At 37.5% G+C, this 22,895-nt stretch overlaps 1 protein-coding gene across 2 annotated transcripts in view; it reads left to right on the plus strand.

Moving 5' to 3' along the window:
- Positions 1–1,015: 1,015 nt before the first annotated feature.
- SGO2 (shugoshin 2) overlaps positions 1,016–22,895 on the plus strand; it is a 48,142-nt gene continuing 26,262 nt past the window's right edge. The window contains exons 1-5 of one of the 2 annotated variants that reach the window (XM_030916337.1): positions 1,016–1,128; positions 4,520–4,654; positions 6,500–6,675; positions 7,573–7,650; positions 14,070–14,155. In XM_030916337.1, the coding sequence (XP_030772197.1) occupies positions 4,522–4,654; positions 6,500–6,675; positions 7,573–7,650; positions 14,070–14,155 (473 nt within the window). In that variant the 5' untranslated portion in view covers positions 1,016–1,128; positions 4,520–4,521. Of the gene's footprint in view, positions 1,129–4,519; positions 4,655–6,499; positions 6,676–7,572; positions 7,651–14,069; positions 14,156–22,895 lie in introns of those variants that run through there. The other variant, XM_030916336.1, reaches the window with a different exon arrangement.

Genomic DNA, 22,895 nt, shown 5'->3' on the forward strand with positions numbered 1-22,895 from the left:
GATACAGTGCTAGTTAACTCCTAGGTAAGCACAAATTTCTGTAACCAGTATATTACTTTCTAACCACTGTTATTGAAATTTTTATTTTACTGTCTTCTGGAATTTTAGCAGCTGGACAGTCAGTAAATACTTTTCTACTTACACAAGATTCATGTAACCAGATCTGTTTGGAGACTGATCGTGATATATATTTGACTAAAAGGTCTGAACTCAAAAGCATGTTTTGCATCATTTGTCTAGATTCTCTAAAGTAAAAGTAATTCTCAAATGTCTTCGAATGAACAAAAAATTGACAAGAGTATGAAGTTGACTGCATTACTGTATAATCAATTATTGGAACCTTGATTTAACAAGCTATTTTCATTTTCAGTCCAATGGCATACAAAGAGGAAATTTTATTCTTTGTAGTTTCTCCAATTTCTTTGTAAAGATTATGAAAGTAATTTGCGAAAAATAAGCGAATTGACATGGAATATAAGGTGAATAATACATTTTTAAAATGTAGTTGCGTATAATGGAAAACGTCAGTCTTGTGTATTCAGCTAAAACAAACCATTAGTGCAAGACCTAAATATTAATGAGATCCGGGGTTTGCAACGAAATGTCATTGCTCCTTTTCCCCCAGAAAGTTAAAAGAAAAATGGGGAGAGCTTTTAAGTGAAAACTAAAGGTGCTGGTATCACAACTGGAAATGCAAGGATGCAGAAGAAATGTAAGATGTGGGTGGGTAGTATCCCAGTAAACAACATATACCTTCTAACAGACTTGAGGTGGCTGTCAAGCCTTTCAGACATGTGATTGATAATGAATGTCAGAGGAGCGTTTCCTTTTCCATCAACGCTTCAGGAGACAGCGGACCGCCACCAACATGGGGTGGAAGAGAACCCCTGTCACGGAGACAGGGCCGCCCCCGGCTCGCCTGGGCACGCCCCCTCCTGCCCTCGCAGCGGGGTCCCGCCCTTTCCGCCTTCCACTTCCTAGTAACCGTCCTCCCTTGCGCCATCTTCGCGGGACCCGATTGGCTGATGGGGCAACCGCCAACGGCTGTGGCGTTTAAACCTGAGCCTCTGCTACTGCTGCTTGCGGAGCGCCCTGAGCTAGGTGGGGGTGCCCTACGCTGAAAGAGAGGTAAGTTAGTGGCCTGCGGCGTTTGACGTGACCGCCCTCTCACTGTCGGGATCGGTGTCGTTCTTGAGCTGGTTCTCTAGGCGCTGTCCGCCTCGGTCTCCGGCTCGTCTTCCGCCCTCTGTCCTCCGGGATCCGGGACGGCGCCCCTCTCTGGCTCCGAGGGGTTCGTTGACGGAGTCCTGTTTTGGCTTTGAGTCGCTGCCTCTTGTTTCTGAGATTTGAGCGTCCGGCAGGGCGAGCAGGGAGAGCCACCAGTTAGGTCAGCTACTTAAGGGAAGAAATTTCTGTCTCTGGGACTGCTCTACTCTCTTGAACAGTTTCTAGGGCATTGTGAGCGCTCAGTATGCGTCTGCGGAATGAATGTTAGGGACTGCGTGCCAAAGTTCTCGAAGGAGCCCTCTCCTTTGGAGAGGCTGGCTGAAGGCGAAGAGGTGATGGAAGACTGGGGAGAACTTGGAACTTGGAACTTGAGCTACTTGATGTACAGGTGGGATTTCAGTAGAGAATAGGGACAATGTCCTGTTCAGTAGAGATGTCCTGTTCTATCCTATTCAGTAGAGAATAGGACAAATTTTTAGATGAGGTAGCCAATTCAGGAGAATTGGATGTGGAACTGAGTATTTCGTATTTAGAGATAGTCGAGATGCTGGCCGGACAAGTGTCACAGAGTTGTAATAAATAGGTGCTGGTATTGAGTGCTGACTGTATACTAGATCCTGTACTAGACACTGTACATACATTGGCTCATTTAGTCCCTACAAGGAGATGACCTGATTTTTTATGGTTTTATAAATCTGGAAATTGAGACGAAGAGGTGTTGAGATCACATAGCTATGAAACGTTGGAACTGGAGCTCCAACACAGTTGTAATCACTATCATTATGTCTCAGTGTCTACATGGTAAATCACCCTGGAACAGTACTCCAAATGCCTGGTTCTGGCTCCTAAAGTTTCCCTTGGTAAGGTCATTGATGTAGGGGGTGACAGGGCAATGTCAAGGAACACTCCCAGATTTCTGGCATGAGGATTTAAATAGGTGATTGACAGTGTCATTTATTAAATTAAGGAATTGTGTCAGAACCAGTTTATTGGGGAGGGCAGTCCAGCTGTGGTTTCCTAATTAGTAAAATGAGATTTGATATTCCAGACTGGATTTTTTGGGAGATGAACTAGATTTCTATGTTAGGATCCCTTTCAGGTGTATGAGATGCAACAGTCTGAGGGGAGTTTCTGTGTTCTACTGTCTATGAGATAGATAGTGATGTTTGATTTTAAAGTTTCTTTTTGGCAAAGCGTTTAAAAGAACCGTTGAGCCTTAATCTTGAAAAGTTTCTGGTTCAACTTATTACCCATTGCAGAAATTTCTTCTGAAACCATCTTTCCATTATTTGCTTGACACCTCCCAACATCTGCTTAACACTTTCAAAGGAGACCCATTCCAAGAGTGGGCAGTTTTTCTATTGGAAAGTTCTTCCATTCATTCATAGTCACTTCTTCCACAAATGTTTATCCAGCAGCTGCTATGTGGCAGGCATATTTCTGTACTAAGGTACAGAAGCAAACAAACTTGACAAAAGTTTATGCCCTCATTGAACTTACAATTTCGTAGGAGAAAACAGATAATAAGTTAAATAAACTATTTAATTTTATCTTAGACATTGGTAAGTTAATGGAAAAAAATAAAACAGAAGGGGAGAATGGGCGTAAGTGTGCAATTTTTAAGTAGTTTGGACTGGGAAGTCTCACTAAGAAAGTGACATTTTGGCAAATGCTCGAAGGAAGTGAGCAAGCCCTGTGGTCATTTGAAGGAAGAGCTGATACAAAGGGAAAAAGGAATAAAATGACAGTATATTCAAGGATGGGAATTTTTAGGGAGGAGGGAAGGTGTGTGGGAGGGAAAACAGCCCCTGCCTGACAGGACTGCAGGACAATCTGTGTCCTCAGGGTAGAGGGTGGTTCAAGAAGATGAAGAGAACATTCAGAGAAGAGATTGAGGCTGCAGAGGTTTGGTTGATGATGGAATGTGAGTTCTAGAGGACCTCATGAGTCTGGCAAGGGTAAGATAGGCAGGCTGTATTCATTTCCTTTGGCTGCTGTAACAAATTATCATAAATGAGGCGCTTAAAACAACAGAAATGTATTTCCCCACAGTTCTGGAGGCCAGAAGTCTAAATTCAGTTATCACTGAATTTTACCCCCCTCACGGTGTATTCCCAGCTGCACTCTCTCTGGAGGCTCTTCCAGAGAATCTGTTCCTTGCTTTGTCAGTTCCTGATGGCTGCTGGCAGTCCTTGGCATGTGACTGCATCACTCCTGTTTCTGCTGTCTTTTGTAAGGACTCTTGTGATAGTATTTAGGCCTGCCTGGATAATCCAGGATAATCTCCCCATTACAAGATCTTCAACTTATTCAAATCTGCAAAGGCCCTTTTTCCACATGAGGTTTAGAATTAAAGGGATCTAATAACTTTGGGGGGCCATTTTCCAGCTTACCACAGGACCAGATGAGGAATGTGTAGAGCTGAGGGGATTCCAGTGAGGGGGATGAATGTGACCCAGGAGTTGAGGGATTCTTGCCATGATTGACATAGTGAGCTGAGTTCTGGATTGCCATAGTGAGCTGAGTCCTGTGGACTCAAGGCAGGTAGTGGTGGGGAGGCTGAGTATTGAGGGTTAGGCAGGTGCAGGGGACAGAGTTTTTTTTGTTTTTTTTTTTTTAGATCTCTGCAGATGGAGGTAAGGAGGCTTGGGGAGGAAATGGAGCCATGGGGAGGTTGGTCTTACATGACTCATCATCAAGCTCTCCTTCTCAGTGAAGCTATTTCTGATCCTTTTCCTCTGCCCAGGCACAGTTAATCACTTCTCCTCTGCATTGTGTATTGTAGCTATTACTCTTGTAATACTATAATGTAATGGTTTCTTTATCTTCCTGTTTCTATAATAGGCCATAAATCTAATAGACAAATTTAAGATTTCCTATTTCTCCAACCCCCTTCCCCACCTTGGATTATTAGGTATATCTCTTCTGTACTTCCTTTAAACGCTATGTATATCTCTAAGGTTACACTTCTTACATTGTATGAAAGCACTGTCTGTACCCACATTCCATGCATTCCATGAGGGCAGAGACCATATCCTGTCATCTGTCCCCTGCACCTGGTACATAGATGATTAATGTAGGTTTAAATGAAAAAAATAATCATTTACCTTTTTGGATTATACCTTAAGCCACTTTTGATTACATTCATACTTTCAGATTTTATACAAAGTTTAGCAAATACTTAATGCACAGAATATATTCAGTCATGATTATTACTTTTTAAAATGTATTTATCAGTTATCCTTTTTCTTTTATTAATCAATACTATGATTTTTTTTTTCTTTCACTTCAGTGATGGCGTGCCCAGTGATGGAAACTGGCTCACTTTTTACCTCAGGAATTAAGAGACATGTGAAAGACAAAAGAATTTCAAAGACTGCTAAGTTGAATGTTTCTCTTGCTTCAAAAATAAAAACAAAAATTCTAAGTAAGTGCCATTAGTTTTAAAATACTCTCACATTTTAACTTTTCCCCAGAATTGTTTTATGTTTTCTACCTTATTTTATCAAGTACAGAAAATTACTAAAATGACTATTTTGTTAACTGATAACTTTTTAAATTTGATCCTTCCTATCTCCTTCAACTCCTGTTAGTTGGGTGGTTTTGATGATTTACCCTAAGTGTGACAGCTGAATTTTCAGCAGTGAGGCTGCAGTGGCCCAAGACAGCTACTTTCTACAGCGCAGAAAAGAATACCAACATGATTTTTCTGGAAAAGACGTAATAAGTGTAGCAGGTTGTTCTGGCATGTTGTGGCAACTGGATGATGGGTAGCCTAGAGGAGGTTGGCTCACACTGGGTGCTTTTATATATATGTGTGTGTGACTTTATATAGGCAGTCTTACAAAGACACTGAGCACTTTGGAAATGGAATTTCATGAATTCTGGAGTTAAGGCATCAGAAGGGCAAAAAAAAAAAAAAAAAAGGAGGTGGGAAAACTCCAAGATAAATTTTCATTACTTCTGAAAATTATCTCAATGTTCATAACCATCTTAGCAGGAGTCGGAGAGGTATCCTTTTAGTCACATTATCTGCTGATACAGCTCTGCGAAGGACAATCACGTGTGACTTCTAAAACAACCCAGCCTCCTGGGTGCCTGTAAATCATGATGCAGCTCCCACCCAGGTCTCTAGGGCCACTCCTTACACTGGCTCTTGCTTCCTCCCTTTGGCAAGACTATTCCATAACCCATGTTACGAAGGAATATGCTGACTTTGAGGAGTACAATAGGAAAATGTTATTACTCTTTATCTTCTGGAAATCCTAAGCTGGTTCTAGTCAGTTTCCATTTGCTATGCCAAGGATGGCTATCCAAAACTACTCTCTCTGCCAAAGGTAAAGTACTGTTTTGGACCCTGTTTTGCAGAATCCCGAGTTTTCCCTGAGTACTTACAAAATGTTCTTATATTTTATAAAACTTACTTCACATACACTAGACTTTTATTCAGTGGCATATGTTATTGAATGGTGACATGTAAGTTAAAATTATGAAAATATGATGTTTTAAATATACTAAGGGAACACACTGTATTTAAGGTAAGCTCTACCAATGAACTCACAAGGAAATTTCTTTGCTTCCAACAGAAAAGCATTCCAGGAGTGATTTAAATCATATTTACATAGTGCTTTTAAAGAGAAGTCAAGTTTAGATTGCAGTAGATGCCTAGAAATAAGAGGTAGGATCTTTTAGATGGCAGTAAGAGGTCCCACGGGGTTTAGATTATCCGTCTAACATTAGAGTAAGTATGCCTCTATCACTCAAAGTTTGAAAATGGACTTTGGGAGTATTAAGTAATTTCTTCAGTTCTGGAGCTGTAGAAACTGGCTTTAGAATTTTCACAGATTGGCTATCCTCATTCCTGTGGGACATTTCCAGTTAGAGCTGCAGAATCAGTTTCTTAATTCTGTCTGCTAGTCAAACGTAGGAAAGTAGGTCGAGCAGCAAGTATCAAGATTTAGTTTTTGTGACTGATCTAATTATGTAGAATGCTGTGTCTGTGCTGCAGTCCTCTTATTCCTAACTTTTTATACATATTCTGCATTCCTCACAACTCTTGAATTCATCATCTTCTGTCTAGCTTTCATTTCTTCAGCTCTAAACTGTGAGTTTATTTTTCTCAAAACTACATCTGTATTGTTATTCTCTTTTCCAATCTTCAGTTAAAACTTATAAAGTGAAATGCATTTTGTCTAATGTAGTTTTACTAAGGAATACAAAATTTATTAAGGTGTAAGTTCAATATTAACTCATTTTAAAAATCTTTTTACAGATAATTCTTCTATTTTCAAAATATCTTTAAAGCACAACAACAGGGCATTGGCTCAGGCTCTTAGTAGAGAAAAAGAGAATTCTCGAAGAATTACAACTGAAAAGATGCTATTGCAAAAAGAAGTAGAGAAACTGAATTTTGAGAATACATTTCTTCGCCTAAAGCTGAATAACTTGGTATGGAAGCTATATTGTTTTTGAATTCTAATTATAACTTAAATCTTTTAGCTGCATTATTATAGAAGCTCTAAAAATATTTTTCAGATCTCCAGTTGTGAAAAATTATTGAAAGTCAGTATGCCATGTAAGTCTATGTTAAAGGACAAACTGTTAATGGGTAATAAAATATGTGTTTTAAATCTGCATTCTAAATGTGTGCTTGTGTGCTGTGTAAACCAGTATAATACCTTGACCAACGTTTGATTGCTAATCATAAGCAAAGCTTGGTACATTAATACATTTTTAAAAGATGGTCATAGTTCTTCCAGTGTTCTTGAAAGGAAAGGAGTTCCCAGAATGTTGTTATTCTTTTTTTAATCTCAGCATTTACCTGGCCACAAGCCAAACAGAATGAAGATTATAGTTGTTTCTTTTCCTTCCAAATTTCAACTCTGTTCACAGACAGGGCAGTGAGAGCCAATGATTAGCTAGGCTACAACTATAGATCTAAATCTAAAATAAGTAGAACTTATTTATAATGGAAAAAGGACCTACTCTACTTGTGGGTTAAATTACTGTGGCTGACAAACTGTTCTCTTGCCATGTGATATATTATTATAAGAAGATAGAAAAATGTTTATAGGAAAACGTGTAATTGTTAGTTCCAAAGCATTCAACGTGTGTGTGTGTGTGTACATGTATGTATGTATGATATGTATGACTATTTGGACTATATAACACTATTTGGTACTATATAATGTAACATTTTAGCTGAATGTGATCTCAATTTTTAGCTCAATGTGATATCAATTATTTTTTAAGTTTTCTCACATGGATGGCATTCATAAACGCTTGATATTATAAAACATTCCAAGTCTTAACTGATTAAAAGCGGTCTTTATTTTACATGTGCAGAATAAGAAGCTTATAGACATAGAAGCTCTCATGAACAATAACTTGATAACTGCAATTGAAATGAGCAGTCTTTCTGAGGTAAGTAGAATTTATATGTAAATAGTGTCATTCTTTAGATTACAGAGGATCACTGAGATTAAATAACATCAAGGTTGGAGATTCATATTTCAAGTTTTGTGCAAAGGACTGATGATAATATCAGTTTTAACTGGCTAACAGCATATTATCATTTTGTATAATTGGTTATTGAAAATGTCATATGAAAATCAGGTTTTTATTAAAAGTAACAGGATTAGACAGGTTAGTGGAACATACTGGCTCCTAAATGGACTAAGAAACATGAAGACATTAGTAGAAAGGAAGCATTTTGAGTGAGGAAAGACTTTGGGGTTTTTGTTTGTTTGTTTGTTTGTTTGTTTTAAAGATGGACACAGTTGAAAAACTAGGGAAAAAAATAGAAGGTGGTCCTACTTTATACTGTTTTCTAAAACAAATTCTAAATTTCCCAAATGCTTTTCATGTGGTTCTTTTTGGAAAATTCAGAGGGCTGAGGTCAACATCTAGATTAAGGAAAACTAAAAACTGGACAGCAGGTAGATGGAGAAGCTAGAGGTGAAGGCATAGTATACAATCTTGGTAGCTACCTTCTTGAACTTACTATTTAACAGACTAACTTTTGCATACCAAGCTTTAAAATTCTTTTTCTTTCTGGTTGTTATTAAGTCGGGCAGGTGATGGGTCATATAGACATACTGTTCTAACATCAGAACGAGATAAGAAAAGTATAGAATAAAGTTTCACACATGCTTTTGTCCGCCTTCAGCTACTTTTTTCTCCATTCTCTCTTCTCCTTGTACCTCATGCAGGTGATTGCTTTCATCTGTTTCTTTATATAAAAACAAATAAAAAAAATTTTTCTTATTTTCTTCTTTACACAAAAGATAGCATGCTATACCAGATGTTCTATACCTTACTTTTTATGTGACATATCTTGGGGATTTCTCCAAATGATTACGTGGAGTGATTCCTCATTCTCTTTTGGTGCTGCTTTGGATAGATCTAGAGTGGACTTGTAATCTACCTCACTAGGCTCCTGTTGTTGGACACTTGGGTTGTCCTTTGCTGTTGGCTTGTGTTAGTGTAGAGTGCCTTTCCCTCTTGCATCATTAACTTTTTTCCTCCCTTCTGAATTATTCCCATCAGGATGCAAAAATGTTACCATCTCTCATCTTAAACAAACAAACAAATAAACCTCTTATTCCACCTGCTTCCCAGCTACTATCTCAGCTCTCTTCTTGCCTTTACAGCAAAGCTTTTTGAGAGATTTATTCACTATCTCTAGTTTCTCTTGATCCCATTCCAACTGAGTTTTCACCACCAATCCACTAAATCCTGAAAGTCACCATTGATGTCCATGTTGCGAAAACCCATGGATAATTCTTGGTTCTTATATTGACTTCTCATGACTTTTAGAATACTACACTCTACTAAGTCTCTTCCTACCCTTCTGGCTATTCTTTTTCAGTCTGTTTGCTGGTTTCTCTTTGTTTGTCTAAGTTTTGGGAATGCCTTATGACTCAGTTCTTGGACTTCTCTTTTCTATCTACATTCACTCCTCCTAAATAATTTTATTCTATCTTATGGTTTTAGTTACTACTGTACACTGATGACTTTCAAATTTGTAACTCCAGCCTGACCATCTCCTCTGACCTCCAGACGATTTATATCTAATTACCTACTTGACATCTGGACGTCTAAAAGGCATCTCAAATTTCACATTTGCCACCAAACCAGTTCCTTATGCGATTTTCCTCTAAGATAATCACAACTCTCTTTTCCTATCTTTTTCTCACACCCTGTATCTGATGCTTTGGCAAATCATTTTAGTTCTGCCTTCAAAATCAGTCTACAATTCTACCAGTTCTCACAACCCTCTTTCACTACCCATGTCCAAGGCACCATTATCTCTCACTTACATATTGTATTAATAATAGCATCCCAACTTGGCCTTCTTTTTCTCTTGTTTCTCTATGTATTCTCTTATTATAACAGCCAGAATGATCCTGTTAAAATGTTAGTCTCTGCTTGAAACTCTCCAGTGGAGTCTTATCTATTGCTTGATATGATCTGAAAACTGAAACTCTTGTTATTTCTTCCACCTCATTTACTACTCTCCTGTTTCTTCCACTCCTTAACCTTTTCAGTGCCGTTCTCTTCCCACTCCCTCAAACAGAGGTAAGTTGGTACCGCAGTGCTTTTGTACATATTCTGTCTGCATGTGACAAGTTCTTATCCTTCAAATGTTGACTCAAAAGTGACTACAGTGAAGTCTTCCCTAGCAACTCTGCATAAATTTAAACACTCCCAACCCTTGTACTAACATTTCATATCCTGCTTTTCTTCTTTCATCTTTCTCCTTAACACTTAACACTGTATGACAATTTTGTTTATTGTTTATCCCATCAGAATGTAAGCTTTTTGAGTGCAGGGATGTCTTTACCAGAACAACATCTAGAACATAATAGGATGCAATACACATGTATAAAATATTAGGTAGTGTTTCCCCAGTAAGAATGATGCTTGTTTTATATATAAATAAGTAAGGTACGTATGTTTCCTGTAGTCCCTCTTTGATTGAGCTTTCTAAATAAAAATAATGCCAAATAATGTAAGTATCTTTTTAGCATGATGATGATATGGTATTTTTAAGTGTCTTCGTATGATTATTTATTTTAGTAACTTTCCTAATTTTACATTTCTGTAATAAACTTCAGAAATGATTTATTTTTCTTTTAATGAGCTGCTGAATTCTTTTTTGCCAGTTTTGTTTAGGATTTTTCTATTGTTAGTTGTAAGTGAGGACTCTGAAGTTTTTTTTCTATGCATAGAAAAAAAATAAGACCATACAGTCTTTAGGCATTGATAACAATTATATATATACTAAGCTCATAAAAAGAATTTGGATGTCTTTCTTTTTCTGTGTTCTTGAAAAGTGATACAGTATTAAAATTGTTTTTCTTTAAAGGTTTGGTAGAATTATTCTGTGAAACCATCTGGACCTGGGACTTTTTTGATGAGAGTGATAGTAGCTCTTTGTTGACTTTATTTATCCTATGGATATTGGTCCCCTTAGGAAAATGTCTTTCTTTCGTATTTAGTTTTATTGAATTACTTTTCCTTAGAAAGTTATCTCTTTAATCTAAGCTTTTTAATTGATATTCACAGAGTTGACCAGAGTAGTCTGTCATTATTCTTTAATTTCGTCTGTGTTGTATTTCCCCAGTTGATTAATTTTGTGTATTTGGGCTTTTATTTGTCTATCCCCCCCCCACCCCCCGCCCACTATCTTAGGTTGTTGTGGTTTTTCTATTTTATTTTATTCTTTTTTGAAAGAACCATCTTTCTAATTTAATGTTTGATGTTTCAAACATTTTTTGCTTTTATTTTTAATAAGTTATTTTGCCTTTTTGTGGTTCATTGTTACTTTTCTAACTTCGAGTCAATGCTTTTTTTTATTGTTAACTGTAGGTAAGATGCCATTTCTCTCTCAATATTTTCCATTTTTTAAATTGTCTTTAGTTTTGAGAATTTTGACTTTGATGTGTTTTGCCATGAATTTCCTTGGGTTTATCTTTTTGAGGTTCACTCAGCTTCTTGAATTTGTAGGTTGATATCTTTATCAAATTTGGAAAAATGTTCAACCATTATGTCCCCAAATACTTTTCCAGTCCTGAACTCTTTTTCTTTCTCCTTTCCTTCTAGGATTCTGATGACATGCATGTTTTATCTTTTTTGCTATTCCACAAATCCCTAACCCTCTATTATTTTTTTCAGTCTCTTTTCTCTCTTGTTCAGTTTGGGTAATTTCTATTGTTCTATCTCCAAGTTCACAGATTTTTCCCCCTTTTGTTTTCTTGGTTTTGCTGTTGAGCCCATTTAATTTGTTTTATTTGGTTATTACATTTTTCAGTTCTGAGCTCCATTTGGCTCTTTACATCTATTTGTTTGCTGAGATGTTCCATTTTTTCATTTGTTTTAAGCATGTTAGTAATTGCTTGTTGAAGCATTGTTATGATACCTTTTTTAAAATCTTCGTCATAAATTCCAACATTTGTGTCATCTCAGTGTTGGTATCTATTATCCTTTCTCATTCAAATTTAGAGTTACCTGATTTTTGGCATGACGATTGATTGATTTTTGATTGTATCTTGGGACATTTTAGGTGCATTATAAGACATTGAATCTTATTTCCATCTTCTGTTTAAGGAGTCCTCCTTTGACACTACACTGGTGGTAAGGGGAGGTGCTGCCTACTGCCAAGTGGGTACTGAAGTTTAGACTTCCCATTCAGCCTCTGTTGACAACACTGTGGTGGGCATAACTGATGAGTGGAGCTGGGAGTTCAGGCTGACACCACTGTGGCTGGAACAGGGAAGGGCACCTCATTACTTTCATGGCCTCTGCTGACATGAGGATGAGGAGGATAATGAAGGGGGGAGTTTGTTACTCCTGAAGAGTGATGAAAATCCTAGTTCTTTATTAAACGACTTCTATCCCCACCATAGAGGAGAGGGAGGGGAACTCTTTCCTATCACTGAATGGGGATGTATAGCATATATACATTTTATTTTCTGTGTATTATGATGTTTTTACATCTTTTAAAATATTATTGGCTGGAGACACTGCCCTTCCCAGGGCTAGCCAATTTTTAGAGATAGCAAGGGACCAGCCAGGAGCTTGTCTTTTGTTTTAGTCTGTTTTCTGCTGCTATAACAGAATGCCACATACAGGGTAATTTATCATTTTCTTTTCTTTTTTTCATTTGAGATTTCATTCTCTAAAAAGACTGGGTAATTTATAAAGAACAGAGATTCATTTGATTCACAGTTCTGGAGGCTGGGAAGTCCAAGAGCATGATGCTAACATCTGGTATGTGTCATCCCATGATAGAAGGTGGAAGGGTGAGAAAGCATCCAAGACAGAAAAGGAGACCAGACTCCTGTAACTAACCCACTCCTGCAATAACAGCATTAATCCATTCGTGAGGGCAGAGCCCTCATGACATAATTACCTCTTAAAGGTCCTGCCTCTTAATACTATCACAATGGTAATTCAGTTTCAACATGAGTTTTGGAGGAAACATTCAAACCATAGCACTTTTGATATGCAAGCTAACTAATCCAGAGCCATACCTCCCCTGTCTGGCCCTTATATCTCAGGAGGCAATGGTCCTCTGATTGTCCCTGGGTCAGGTACTAGGCAACCAGGGACCTACCTCTCCCATGTCTTAGAGCCTGCCAGTATTATTCAAACTAGCCAATTCTAGACTATTCACCCTGCCCTGCCTTGCCTTTCCTGTGGAAACTCTGGTAATAGGCTCTGGCCTAAACCTTCCCCTCATTCCCATCTTCTGCCTCCTGACCATCCTAGTGTCTTTTCTGTGTGGCTCTGCATGGCCTGCTGTACCTCTTATCTCTAGGACCTGTGAGTATAATAAACTTTATTTTTTTCCTGAGTCTCTGCCTTCTTTTAATGGCTGCACCCAACTGACCATCTCATAAAAAGAATATGAAACAGGATGGCGATCCAAATATGTCCTCCACTGACATTGCTGGGCGGGGATGTACTCTAACACTGGGCTGTCCCAAGCCTTTTTTGATGGTACCCCAGATTTGGAAAAGAGTTGTCTTATTATAGCCTGGTGAGTGTGGAAGTTTAGGTTCCCCGTTTGACCTTTGTGCTTTTGTCAAAAATTAATTGGCCAAATATATGTGAATCCATTTCTGGACTCTCTGCTCTATGTCATTGATCTATTTGTCTATCATAATAACACTATACTGTCTCAATTACTGTAACCCTCCTAACTTCTTTCTTTTTCAAAGTTTTTGTTGTTGTTGTTGTTTTAGCTATTCTAGGTCTTTTGCATTTTCATATAAATTTTAAAATCAGCTTGATAATTTGGCACCATTCCCTTGTTTCTATTACAGCTTAGCTCTGTAATAAGAAATATGGTTGTGTGTTGCCTAATTTTCTGGTCTTTATTAATAATTAAAAACATGTTTGTATCTGAAAATTTAGAAATGTGGATAAGCAAATATATAAAAGATGTATTAAAATCACCCAGATTTTGAATTTTAAAAGGCCATTTAGAAGATTATAAAATTCAATAAAATATTACATAACACATACATAGACATGAACATATTGCATGTATGTAAAGATATTGTATTTGTGTAGGTATAGTCATGTATTTATTCCTACACATGGAGGAATGTTGATGTTATTTACCAAAATATTGGCAGTGATTATCTTTCGTTGGCATAATTAAGGATGAACTGTGTTTTAACCTTATCACATTATTCTCATTAAACTATTAAAGGCAAATGCAAGAAATGTTCTTTTACTATTAATGTCATTGTATAATTTGGTACTGTGATAACTAACATGATTTAATAAGGTTAGAAACTTTCTGTTTTCTTTATTCTTTTCAAAAATAGTTCCATCAGAGTTCCTTTCTACTGTCAGCTAGCAAGAAGAAACGAGTTAGTAAACAGTGCAAGTTGATGCGTCTTCCATTTGCAAGGTAAATATGGGCTTGAATTACACTAGTTCAGAGTATATAGATTTTATATAACACAATTAGTGTTTGTATTGTACAATGTTCAGGATCATCAACCTGTAGTTATCTACTAAGGTAGAAATGAGGTAGTTTGTAGTGTCTTGCTATAGGTTGTTTCTCTAGGAATTTGAGGAAACTTACACTCAATCCCCAAACCAGGTTTATTTGTAATGTCTTGCCACTTTACAGTTCTTTTTTTTCTTTTCATCTAGTTCACACCTGGCCTCATATTGATTTTTCCTGGGTAAATCTGATGACTGTTTCTACCTTTATTATCTTGTGTACTGTCCTAAGCTTTAAAATTAACTTTTGTCAGCCGGCCGGGCATGATGGCTCATGTCTGTAATCCCAGCACTTTGGGAGGCTGAGTTGGGAGGATCACGAGGTCAGGAGATCAAGACCATCCTGGCTAACACAGTGAAACCCCATCTCTACTAAAACTACAAAAAATTAGCCAGGTGTGGTGGCGGGCGCCTGTAATCCCAGCTACTCAGGAGGCTGAGGCCGGAGAATGGCGTGAACTCAGGAGGCAGAGCTTGCAGTGAGCCGAGATTGCGCCACTGCACTCCAGCCTGGGTGACAGAGTAAGACTCATTCTCAAAAACAAACAAAAATTAACTTTTGTCTTTGCTCTTCTCCTCCTGTCCACAATTCTTATTTTTGACTAATTTGATTATAAGTTATAGAAAGCACCCTATTTCAAATCTATCATTTTACAAGTCAGTCAGTGACGCTCAGAAAGGCAAAATGATTGAATGAATTGATAGCATTGACCAAAATCCTCTTATGTCTTTTAGAAATGTTCTTTCTATTATATATAACTTATAGATTTAATGCTTTTACTTAAGTGTACAAGTAAATGTACTTATTTATTGAAATGCTATCTATGCCATAGTAAAAACTCTCATATTTACTGTATCACTTTCTATTCATTATAGTTAGTTCCATTGACTTGCCTATTATGTGTGTTACTACCATTTTGTACCAGTACATTTTAATTGTTATAATTTTAAAATAGTAAATTTTGTTGTTTATTAGATCCTTAGTAGTTTTTCAAAAGTATGTTGTCATTATGCACATATTGTTTCATATAGATATGCAAATCAAGTGTCAACTTATCCTCCAAAAAATTGTATTGTGTGTTTTTAAGTGAACTTTTGTTGGAATTATATTATACACATTCAGACATGGTGGATTTTCACCAAGTGAACACTGTTGTGTAACAAATACCCAGAACAAGAAACAGAATATTACCAACATCTCAGATACTTCCTTGTGTCCCTTTCTAGTCATTACCCACTACCCAACACCTACCCAAGGATAAATATTATGCTGACTTCTAATTATAAATTGATTAATTTTGCACGGTTTTGAACTTCATATAATGAAATTATACAGTATGTATGTTTGTCTCTGTCTTATTTTGCCCAGCATTGTTTGTGAGATTCGTCCATATTGCTGTATGTAGCTGTGAATTATTTGTTCTCATTCCTGTATAGTATTCCATTATATGATTATACTACAATGTATCCATTTTTCTTATGGTGAACATTTTGTTGGTTTTCCAGTTTGTTTTTTTGAGACAGAGTCTTGCTCTGTCACCCAAGCTAGAGTGCAGTGGCACGATCTCGGCTCACTGCAACCTCCACCTCCCGGGTTCAAGCGATCCTCCTGCCTTAGCCTCCCAAGTAGTTGGGATTATGGGCACTCACCACTCTGCTTGGCTAATTTTTGTATTTTTAGTAGGGACAGGATTTTACCATGTTGGCCAGGCTGGTCTCACTCCTGACTTCCAGTAATCCTCCCACCTCGGCCTCTGAAAGTGCTGGGATTACAAGCATGAGCCACCACACCTGACCTGGTTTTCTAGTTTTTACCTATTACAAATAGGGCTGCCACATATATGCCTTTTGATGAAGGTATGCACATATTCTGTTAGGTATATAGTGTGGAGTAGAATTACTTGGGATATATATTTATATCTCTTTGGCTTCAGGAGAAACTGCTAAGTAGTTTTCTAAAGGAGTTATACCAATATACATTATTACTAACAATATATGAGGATTCCTGTTGTTCTATATCCTCAACAATTCTTGTTATTGTCTGTCTTTTTCATTTTAGTTAGGTGCAATCTCACCTCACTACAGCCTTGACCTCTCAGGCTCAAGCGATCCTCTCTCCTCAGTCCCCCAAGTAGCTGGGACTACAGGTGCATGCCACCATGCCTGGCTAATTTTTGTACTTTTTGTAGAGACAGGGTTTTGCCATGTTGCCCAGGCTAGCCTTGAACTCCTGAGCTCAAGTGATCTGCCCACCTCAACCTCCCAAAGTGCTAGGATTATAGGTGTGAGCCACTATGCCTGGCATATTCTTTGTGTATCTTCTACTCTGTGGCTTGCCCCTTTGCTCTCTTAATGGTGTCTTTAGATGAAAAGTAGCTCTTTATGAAATCCAACTTTGTTTGCGGCGAGGAGGTGTGTATCTTCTCCCTCACCCCCCTTTTCAGTTACTAACTTTTGTGTTCTTTAAAGAAAATCTTTATTGGTTCTGGTCCTAAAATGGCAGCGTAAAATAAGCTGGCTTCTCTTGCCCCAACAAAAACAAACAAACAAATACAGTGCCAAGATCTTCCACCAGCAACAGCCCAGAGCTCAAGCTAGATGAGATACTTCCTGAGGCCAAAGAGAGGTGGAAAAACTCTGAGCAGATGGTAGGAGAACTGCACTTACACATGTGCGATGCCCCTCCCTCCCATTCTGCCAGGCCCCAACTGTGCAGAAAATCTCCCCTCAACTCACAGTTTCTGTACTGGAAAAAGCAAAATTGAAATGGTCAGCCAGCTTCCCCACCTTCTTCAGTTCCCTGTCAGGAGAACTGTCCTTGCCTTAACTGACGGGTAGTATTGTGACTGCCTGAAGGGAGAAATATCCTGAGGACAGGCAGAGACAAACAAGCAAGGCTGGACTACAATCCCCAGCCCAGAAACTCTCCTCTGTAACTCAGCCAAAGGAAGCACCAAAAGAGAGTGGTTGTAGGAGGTACATTCCCCAGGTCCCCTGGGTGTGAACTCCTAGCTAGCCTTCCCACACTGCTGTCCTAAACCCTTTGGGACCTCCCCCATTTTGGGACAGGCAGTGGTCAAACCATTTACTAGCTCCAATGTGAACCTAGGTTGAAGGCACCACCTAGAGCCAAAAAGGAGGCAGCAAACTAGCAGTAAAGATCTGCTAAGCAGATATATTCAATAAAATCCAAAACAAGCTGGACAAAGTAACCTGGAATAAATAACTAATCCTTCAAGGCAAAGACATAGACATATATGCACAAGAAACTACAGCAAACAAGGAACCATGACCTTCCCAAAAGGACAAAAGGCAGAAATTTAGTGATTCTAATGAAGTGGCAATTTGTGAGTTCTTGGACCAAGAATTCTAAATAGTAGTTTTAAGGAAACTCAGTGATCTCCAAGATAACACAGAAAAGCAGCTCAGAAATTTATCAGAGAAATTTAACAAAGAGATTAAAATAATAAAAAAAGTCAAACAGAAATCCTGGAAGAGAAGTACATTTGCTGAACTATAAAACTCTTTAGAGGTTCTTAATAGCAGAATGAACCAAACAGAGGAAAGAATCAGTGAGCTGGCTATTTGAAAATACACAGTCAGAGAAGAAAAATAAATAGAAGGAAAAGGAATGAAGAGTGCCTACAAGATACAAAAAATTACCCCAAAAGACCAAATCTAAGAATTATTAGTGTTTAAGAGAGAGCCGAGCATGAGCAAGGCATAGGAAGCTTATTCAAAGAAATAATAACAGAAAATTTTTCAAGACATGAGAAAGATACACATATCCAGGTAAAGGAAGGCCTGAGAACACCAAACAGATTCAATGCAAATAAGACTACTCCAAGGCATATAATAATCAAACTCTCAAAGGTCAAAGACAAAGAGAAGATCCTAAAAGCAATGAGAGATAAGAAGCAAATAACAGATAAAGGAGCTCCAATTCATGGAGCAACAGACTTCTCCACAGAAACCATGCTGGCCAGGAGGGAGTAGAACAACATTTTCAAAGCACTCAAACAACAAAAAACTGACACCCAAGAATATTGTGTCCAACAAATTGTCATACAAATTTAAAGGAGAGCTGAAGTCTTTCACGCATAAACAAAAGCCAAGGAAACTGACCACCACCAAGACCCATCTTGCAAGAATGCGGAAGGGAGTTCTTCAATCTGAAAGAAAAAAACACTACCATGCAAAAGGAAACTTTTTAAAGTATAAAACCCACTGGTAAAATTAAGTACACAGACAAACCCAGAATACTTTGTTAACTGTATTTATGGTGTGCAATCCACTCAAACTCTAGTATGAAGCCCTAAAGATAAATGTATCAAAACTATACCAACCTGTTAATAGATAATATAAAGATATGTAAATTGATACAACTAAAAGACAAAATGTTGGAGGATGGAGTTAAATTATAGAATTATTTTGTGTGTTTTTATGTAAAATGTCTCAGTTCTTCAATTAAAAGCCATAGAGTAGCTGAATGGATAAATAAATGAGACCTACCTATGTGCTGCCTACAAGAAACCCACTTCACCTATAAAGACACATATAGACTGAAAGTGGAGAAGGGCTGGAAAAAGATATTCCATGCAACTAGAAAACAATAAAGAGCAAGAGTAGCTGTACTCATAGCAGATAAGATAAACTACAAAGACTGTAAAAACTGGCAGTGAAGGAGGGTCACTATATGATTAAAGGGTCAATTCAACCAGAGGATATAACAATTATAAATATCTATGCACTCAACACTGAAGCTCCATATAAAGCCAACATTAATGGATGTAAAGGGAGAGAGAAACTGCAATACAGTAATAGTAGGGGGCTTTAACATCCTACTGTCAGTAATGGACAGATCATCCAGACAGAAAATCAACAAAGAAACAGCATAAACTGCACACTAGATACAGTAGTTCTAACTGACATCTACAGAACATTTCACCCAACTGCTGCAGAATACACATTCTTTTCATCAACACATGGAATATTTTTCAGAATAGACCATATCTTAGGCACAAACAGGTCTGTACAAGTTCAAAAAAATATAAATCATATCCAGTATCTTCTCTGACCACAATGGAAGAAAACTGGAAATCAATAGTGAGAGGAACTTTGGAAAATACACACACAAATGGAAAATAACATGTTCCTAAGCAACCAGTGGGCCAAAGAAGAAAGTAAGAAGGAAATTAAAAAATTTCCTAAATGTAAAGGGAAATACAACATAGCAAAGTGTATGGGGTATGGCAAAAGCAATACTGAAAGGGAAGTTTATAGCAATAAATGCCTATGTCAAAAAAGGAGAAACATTTCCAATAAACAACCTAAAAATACATGTCAAGGAATTAGAAAAGCAAGAACAAAGCAAATCCCAAGTTAGCAGAAGAAATAATAAAGATCAGAGCAGAAATAAATAAAATTGAGACTAAAAAAGTATAGAAGATAAACAAAACGAAAAGTTGGTTTTTTGAAAAGATAAACAACATTGACAAACCTTTAGCTAGACTGAGAGAGAGGACTATAATAAAATCAAACAAGAGATGAGATATAACTCAGACCTCAGAAATATAATTATTAGAGATGATTATGAATAATTATACACCAACAAATCACAAAATGTGGAAGAAATGAATACATTTTTGGACACATATAACCTACCAAGATTAAACCATAAAGAAATAGAAAACCTCAACAAACCAATAACAAGTAATGAGATTGAAGCTATAATAAAAACTCTCCCATTAAAGAAAAGCCCAGGCTGGGCACAGTGGCTCACACCTATAATCCCAGCCCTTTGGGAGGCCAAGTAATGAGGATTGCTTGAGGCCAGGAGTTTGAGACCAGCCTGGGCAATATAACAAGATCCAGTCCCTACAAAATAAAAAATTAGCTGGGTGTGGCGGCTAATCCTGTCAGGCTAATCCTGTGGTCCCAGCTACTCGGGAGGCTAAGGTGGGAGGACTGCTTGAGCCTGGGAAGTTGAGGCTGCAGTGAGCAGTGTTCACACCACTGCACTCCAGCTCTGGTGACAGAGCAACACCCTGTCTCAAAAAAAGAAAAGCCCAGGACTTGATGGATTCACTGCTGAATTCTACCAAAAATTTAAAGAACAGTGATGATGAATCCCACTAAAATGCTTTGAAAAGGAGGGAATACTTCCAAACTCACTCTACAAGGCCAGCATTACCCTAATACCAAAACCAGACAAGGACACAATGAAAAGAGAAAACTACAGACCAATATCACTGATGAACATAGATGCAAAAATCCTCAACAAAGTATTAGCAAGTCAAATTCAACAACACATTAAAAAGAACATTCACCATGATCAAGTGAGATTCATGCTAGGGTTGTAAGGATGGCTCAGCATATACATGAATCAATCAATGTGATTCATCACATTAACAGAAACAAGAACAAAAACTATATGATTATTTCAATAGATGCCAAACAGCTTTTGGTAAAATTCAACATCCCTTTTTGATACACCAAAATGGGTGTAAAAAGAATATTCCTAAAAATAGTAAAGACCATCTATGACGAACCCACATCTAGCATTGTACTTTGAAGACTGGAACAAGACAAGAATGCCCACTTTCACTGCTATTCAACGAAATGCCTGAAGTACTGGCCAGAGCAACTAAGCAAGAAAAGAAAATAAAGGGCATCCACATTGGAAAGGAAGGAGTCAAATTAGCCTTGTTTGCAGATGGCCTGATCTTACAAAGACTCCACTGAAAAGCTGTTAGGACACATAAGGGAATTCAGTGAAGTTGCAGGATGCAAAATCAACATAATTAGTAGCATTTATATGTGAACAATCAGAAAAAGAAGTCAAGAAAGCAATCCCATTTATCATAGCTACAAAAAATATGAAATACCTAGGAATCAATCTAACCAAAAGAAGTGAAAGTTCTATAGAAGGAAAATGACAAAACCCTGATGAAAGAAATAGGACACCAAGAAAGGGAAGATATTCCATGCTTATGGATTGGAAGAATTAATACTGTTAAAATACTACCCAAAGCAATTTACAGATTCAATGCAATTCATATCAAAATACCAATGACATTCTTCACAGAAATAAGGGGGGGAAATCCTAAAATTTATATGGACCCACAAAAGACGCTGAGTAACCAAAGCAATCTTGAGCAAAATGAACAACACATTAAAAAGAACATTCACCATGATCAAGTGAGATTCATGCTAGGGTTGTAAGGATGGCTCAGCATATACATGAATCAATCAATGTGATTCATCACATTAACAGAGCTGGAGGCATCACACTACATGACTTCAAAATTTATTACAAAGCTGTAGTAACCAAAAGAGCATGGTACTGGCATAAAAATGGACATAGATACCAATGGAACAGAGAACCCTGATATAAATGCATTCATTTAAAACCAACTCATCTTCTACAAAGCAGAAACTTAAAAAGGAATAGTGTCTTCAATAAATGGTGCCGGGAAAACTGGATAACTATATGTAGAAGAATGAAACTAGACTCCTATCTCTCACCATACACAAAAATCAAATCAAAATGGATAAAAGATTTGAATCTAAGACCCAAAACTATGAAACTATTAGAAGAAAACATTGGGGAAACACTTCAGGACTTGATCTGGGCAAAACTGTCTTGTGTAAGACCTCAAAAGCACAGGCAACCAAAGCAAAAATAGACAATTAAGATTATTACATCAAGCTAAAAAGCTTCTGCACAGCAAAGGAAACAATCAACAAAGTGAAGAGACAGCCCATATAATGTGAGAAAATATTTGCAAACTGTCTCTCTGAGAAAGGATTAATAACCAGCCTATATTGGGAGCTTAAACAACTAAGTAGCAAAAAAAAAAAAAAAAAAAAACTGCTTGCAAAAAGGGGAATCCTCATATACTGGTAGGAATGTAAATTAATATAGCCACTATGCAGAACAGCATGGAGGTTCTTCAAAAAACTAAAAATATAACTTCCATATGATCTAGCAATTCCATTGTTGAGTATATATCCAAAAAAAAAAAAAAAGGAAATCAGTGTATCAAAGAGCTATCTGCACGCCCATGTTTATTGCAGCACTATTCACAATAGCCAACATGTGGAATCAACCTAAGCACCCATCAACAGATGTGTGGATAAAGTATGGAAGATATATATATACAAAGGCATATTACAGTTGTGTGTCACAGTGCTCAGCTTTATTTTATATTCTTAAATGATATTCTGAATGTTACTGGGTTTTGTTTGTTTGTTTTTTAAGTGCAAGCAAGTTTACTAGTGAAGTTAAGGAATAAAGAAAGGCTACTCCCTAAGCAGAGCAGTGGCATGGGCTGTTCAACCAAGGTTACTTGTAGTTATTCCTTGATCATATGCTAAACAAGGGGAGGATTATTCATAAGTTTTCTAGGAAAGAAGTGGGCAATTCCTGGAACTGAGGTTTTCTCCCCTTTTAGACCATATAAGGTAACTTCCTGACATTACCATGGCATTTGTAAATTGTCATGGTGCTGGTGGGAGTGTCTTTTAGCATGCTAATAAATTATAATTAGCATATAATGAGCAGTGAGGATGACCAGAGGTCACTTTTGTCACCATCTTGGTTTTGGTGGGTTTTGGCTGGCTTCTTTACTGCATGCTGT

Source organism: Rhinopithecus roxellana, chromosome 14, assembly GCF_007565055.1.
Source record: "Rhinopithecus roxellana isolate Shanxi Qingling chromosome 14, ASM756505v1, whole genome shotgun sequence".
NCBI classification, from domain to species: Eukaryota; Metazoa; Chordata; class Mammalia; order Primates; family Cercopithecidae; genus Rhinopithecus; species Rhinopithecus roxellana.